We start from the raw sequence: 5,514 nt of genomic DNA on the forward strand, positions 1-5,514 counted from the left end.
CAAGCCCATTCTTACCTGTCTTAACTCCTATTTCTTTATGCTCCAGAAAGAACCGTGAGGTCCAGGTCAAAACTAACTAACTAACTAACTAACCAATGCAGCAGGCCAGACCACACCTCTGCCACACACCCCCCGCCGCCCAACTGAGGCTACAACTACAACTATGGGGTTGCGATTCTTCTATTACTCCCATTTTCAGCATTTTGGAAAATTCTCTCTGAACAATTGCCTTTTATGTTCAGGCATCACATAGGGCTGTGAATGCACCATCACGCCAGACTGCATGGTGCTCGATGATGAGTCATACAGTTAGGCAGGGGGGAGAACACATCTGCAAAACACTGTTGCAATTCGTCCTCTGGTCCTGTGTGAGATGGTTATCAAAAAGGAGGGAGGCGGGAATGGTAGAACTTGGCACCTCCGGCCCCAACTCATCTGTTCCCTTAACCAGGCTCACTAGAACCTCTCGCCAAGCTTTAAAGAGGTTGAGGTCATGTATCTGTGTGGATCCTCCCTTGTCCGACTGCATTACCTCAGTCAACATCCCCTACATGGAAAGCTTTCATGGGGATATAAGTCAGGTAAAAGAAGAGCCATCTTAATGACACTAAAAACTCTTAAACTCAATTTACCCTCCTGTAATCTAACTTCAGTTATTAATAAGCACACAGTTTGTTTACAGTTTGGAAGGGTAAACTCATCCTTTCAGTATCTTAAACACACCCTCTGCAAACTACCTATCCACAGCAAAGTTCTGGGATGAAAATTACGAATTTATTTTCATTGAAGATAATTTTTTACTGAGTTGCAGGAACCCTGTTCAGTGTGAGTGGAGAACAACCAAGTGTCCCCTGATGGCACTCCACATGTGCCATTAAAAACAGTTAATCTGAACCTGAAATCATGGCTCAAAATACTTGTTGTGAGACAATTTCTTTATTTTATTTTTTTACACCAAACTATTTAATAAGTGTTTAATAAAACAAACGTTAGAGTTAATCAAATATAACCAAATCTTTAGTAGTATCAGGATTTCACAACACAAACGACAAACAGAAAACAGCTACAGAACATGTGGATCAACAGGACAGGAAATAAACTAAAGTAAAACTAAATACATGAAAAAACACATTCATTTTGAAATGGAATATCAAAGGTAGCCAAAGAAAAACAAGAATTAGATGTAGATATCTATACTTCTATCTTCCTGAATGTACCATTCAGGATTATTCACTGTAAATCCAGAAATCAGAGCTACCTCATCAGATCCAAGTGTGACATCAGCTGACACTCTTTACAGGAGACTCCACCTGAACTCTGTGGAGCCTGATCTCAAGGTTTTTAAAGTCTGATCCTGAAACCAGAAGAGGATCTTTCTGTCTCTTCAGATTCATTGTGATCCAGTGACTTCAGGTCCGCTTGATGTTGATGTTTGCACAGAGCAAATAATGAAGTGAATGTTTTGGCACATTGGTAACTGTAAAACTGTGGGGACAGTGTGGGATTGTTTGTGTTCGGAGTATGAACTGAGACTCTTGAAGGTCTTGTCACACTGGTCACAGCTGATGTTCTCTTCCATGTGTCTACGTTCATGAAGGTTACGATTACTTGATTGTGAGAAGCTTCTGTCACAGTGTCTGCACTTGTATGGTTTCTCTCCTGTGTGCACGCGTTTATGCTGTTTGAGGTGACCTGCAGTGGTGAAGGATGACCCGCACTGATCACAGACGTGCTTTTTAACCCCACTGTGAATAAGCTCATGTATTTTTAATGTACTTTGTGTGGGGAAGCCTCTACCACATTCTTTGCAGTAGTTCATTTTGTTTCCAGTGTGTCTACGTTGATGTAATGTTAGGCACCACTGCTGACTGAAAGTTTTTCCACAAAGGTCACAGTGAAACGCTTTCCCATCACCACAGTGACGGCAGGGTTGAGAATTGGATCCATCTGTGTCGCTCTGCTTCTAAACAAAGACACAAAGACAGTGGAAGTCAGGGAATTCCTTCAACATTTTTATCCTGAATCTCGCTTGAAATAAAGATCAGCTCTGCCAACATCCAATTACATATTGTAACACTCAGCGTACTGGGCGAAAATGACTCTTCATTTGTAGGTAAACGACTTCATGTGAAGATTGTTGGTTAAATCGATGGATGCTCTACTCTGCATGTCACAAGATACTAACCCCAAGCTTTCCCAAGTGTGAATGTTAGATAGACAGCAAGGGGAGAAGCTTTTAAAACTTTACGTTTTTCCAACATCAGGAAAGATTCTGATTTGTCTCAAACTTGATTGAATATTCTGTACATGACGTTTTCATGTCTCATTTAGCTTTGAAATTAAACTTAATTCACATAATACTTCAAAATAACTGCAACTGTAAAAATATAAATACATACCTCACAGTAACTGCACTTGTAGAGTTTCTTTCTGGTGTGGATCTGTTGGTGTGATTTCAGGGAATGTGGATCTTTAAAAGCCTTATCACAGAGGTCACATTTATAAGGTCTCTCCTCAGTGTGGGTAAACATGTGGCGTTCTAAGTCTTTATATCTCACAAACAGTTTGCCACACTGATCACAGCAGTAAACATCATTTTTGGTGTGAATGCGTACGTGATTATTTCGGCTGAGTAGCCAGCGGAAGGTTTTTCCACAAATGTCACAGCTGTACGGCTTAATTCCAGTGTGGACAACTTGATGAAGTTGTAAGTTTTCACTGCAAGAAAAAGTTTTGCCACACTGATCACAGCTGTATGGTTTAAAGCCACTGTGGATGCGTTGGTGTCTATATAAGTGTCCAACCGTCTTAAAAGACTTTCCACACAGCTCACAGCTGTATGCTTTAATTCCACTGTGGCTGAGCTGATGTGATTTTAAGCCTTGAGGTTGGGTAAAAGACTTTCCACACAGCTCACAGCTGTATGCTTTAATTCCACTGTGGATGAGTTTGTGTGTTTTTAAACTTCCAGCATGAGTAAAAGACTTTCCACACAGCTCACAGCTGTATGCTTTAATTCCACTGTGGATGAGTTTGTGTGCTTTTAAGTGTCCAGCCCCACTAAAATTCTTCCCACACTCATCACAGCTGTATGTTTTCTCTCTCTTTCTTCTGTGAGGTTTGTCGGCCTCCTGAGAGCGCTGACTTCTCGCTCCATGTTGGTCCTGCAGTGACAGAGATACAAACAGAGGCAGTGAGTGAAATGCAGTCGTGGAACAAACTGAAACTCCATTAGTGGAATCAAAGATGTCAACAAACAAGTTCTAGGTGTGTTGCCACCACATTTTGTTGGTAGTTTCACATTACAATGACGTGCTACAATGAGAATTGGAATGAAAATAACATAACTGAAGAAATATTGATCGCTGGAGAAAATCTTTCATTTCATGAAAAATGGGGAGTCCAACTGATGATGTTGTTGTTTCAATGTGTGCTGAAAATATGATCGTTGTGTTTTCTTATAACTTTGTGGTTTTTGTTTGTGAATGTGGATTCTTTATGTATGGAGGAGCCCCGTCGGGCTATATGATAACCCAGCGGGCGGGGCTGAGATAGATTTTGGTCGCCCGACCGGAGATACCGCTAGCTCCGGGACGTCGGGCTAGCGATTTTGCAAGCCCTGTGCAGTGTTAGTCAGTAAGTGACTGGCTGCTCCCGTATGGGATTAGAACAATGCCACATTATCCCATAGTCCAGCCAATAATGCGATTCACATTCATATATAGCCTGTCTATAGCCTGCCTGCACATAAGGACACTATCACAGCGTCCTTATGTGCCGACACCAGTGTTTTAGCTGGCAAAGCAGCTGATGTGCAGTGAAGCCACGTTAATGACAACGTGTACAACCATTGGAGACGTGAGCAGGACAGACGGAACAGTTGATTGAAAAAGCGTGGACTTTATACCAGTTTTTAAATTGTGTTGATCGGCCACGTAAAACCAGAGTTATGATAAAAATATCTGCAATGTTTGGTTTTCTTCCTGAATACTGTCGTTGTTTACTGCGGGGGGGAAAAAAATGGTCATAACGGCGTTTTATAAGGAAAACGCTCTCCGCCTGTGAGCAAAGACAAAACCAAAAACACCCCCACCCTTTCCTATTGCTCGGAAAATGTACCATGTCGACCAATCAAAAAATGATGGCAACATGGCATTTAGTGGTTTAGGAAGTTTTAGGAGTGACGGCGGTGGGTTGAGATGTGAGAGATAATCTTGTGTAGTTAGTGTGTAGTTAGTGTGTAGTGTAGCCAATAGTTTTGTTGTGTGTGTCAGAACAATGAGGCGACTGCTGAGTGTTACAGGTGTTACAGCAGTGATACATCTCCTGCTGTCAGGCCTGCAGGTATCAGGCTGTTGTTCTCCTTTATCTCATAGTGGACAGAAATATTTTTGGAGCGGCACAAATAATTTGTGTGGCATCAGATTTGATGCAGAACAGCTGATTGTTCTGTAAATAGTTTGAAATTTTTATTTAAAATCACCTTGGCTGCATTTTTTATGTAAATAGCTGCAAAAAGCTTTGTTGTTTGCAAAACGCAGTTACTTTTTTGTAACTGCATAATTAATTGCCCAACATTGGTCATTATATACTGTATTTTGCAGAGAGAGAGTTACAGGACTCTCTTATTTTTACTTTCAATAGTGTTAACATGCTACACAGGTCATGAACAAGATTTTTTTTAAATTTTCATTGTAAGTGGGCTAAAATAGTTAATTAAAAGTAGTCTAACATAAATGTAAATGCTGTAATTTTATTATTTTAATAAACCATGTAACTTCAATGGACTAGCGCGACCACAGTGCACACGTCTGCTGTTGCTCACAGTGGTCCAAGTGTCCGCTCAGGGAGTTTGTGTGTTCGCTCAGACACATGAAAAATTAGAGGGAACATTGGTTGTAAAGTATTTTGTCTCGTGTTAATTATATCGTCAGTTATATCGTTATACCACCAAGTTCCTGGGTGTGCAAATCTCAGATCTCTCCTGGTCAAAAAACACTGCGTCACATGTCAGCAAAGCTTAATAACGACTCTACAGCCTCTGCAAAAGTGAGGAGAGCAAGAGCCTCAACCCCAATTATGAGCACCTTCTACAGAGGCACCGCCGAGAGTATCCTCACCAGCTGCATCACTGTGTGGTATGGCTCCTGCACCATGATTGTGTTGGACACTGCTGTTTAAATAATTGTACAGTCTGTCCCGTTTGTAGCAACTGAAAATAAAATAAATTCATAATTATAATAAAGGTCAATCAAATGGACCAATATGGCAAGGCCATGATGATCCACTTGGTAAAATAAATCCGCTTGGCATCTTTCTTGGCCTTAAGACAACAATTCTGATGGCTAAAGATCCAAACGGGACAAAAATAAGTAAATAAATAAATAAATAAATAAATAATTGTACAGTATTTTATTGTACATAACGCTCCTATTTTATTTTTTATCTTTATATTATTTTAGTGTACACTTAGGGCCTGTATGTATGGTCTTTGACAATAAAGCTGACTTTAAC

The 5,514-nt window shown here is 40.5% G+C and overlaps 1 protein-coding gene across 1 annotated transcript; it reads right to left on the reverse strand.

Moving 5' to 3' along the window:
- Positions 1-1,335: 1,335 nt before the first annotated feature.
- Positions 1,336-5,156, reverse strand: LOC113028849 (zinc finger protein 93-like). Its single transcript, XM_026179288.1, has 3 exons — positions 5,121-5,156; positions 2,400-2,864; positions 1,336-1,963 (listed from the first exon to the last, which is right to left on the reverse strand). Exons 1-3 carry the CDS (start codon positions 5,154-5,156, stop codon positions 1,391-1,393), a joined length of 1,074 nt encoding a protein of 357 aa, XP_026035073.1. The 3' UTR covers positions 1,336-1,390.
- Positions 5,157-5,514: the final 358 nt, after the last annotated feature.

This window comes from Astatotilapia calliptera, chromosome 9 (assembly GCF_900246225.1).
Source record: "Astatotilapia calliptera chromosome 9, fAstCal1.2, whole genome shotgun sequence".
NCBI lineage: Eukaryota > Metazoa > Chordata > Actinopteri > Cichliformes > Cichlidae > Astatotilapia > Astatotilapia calliptera.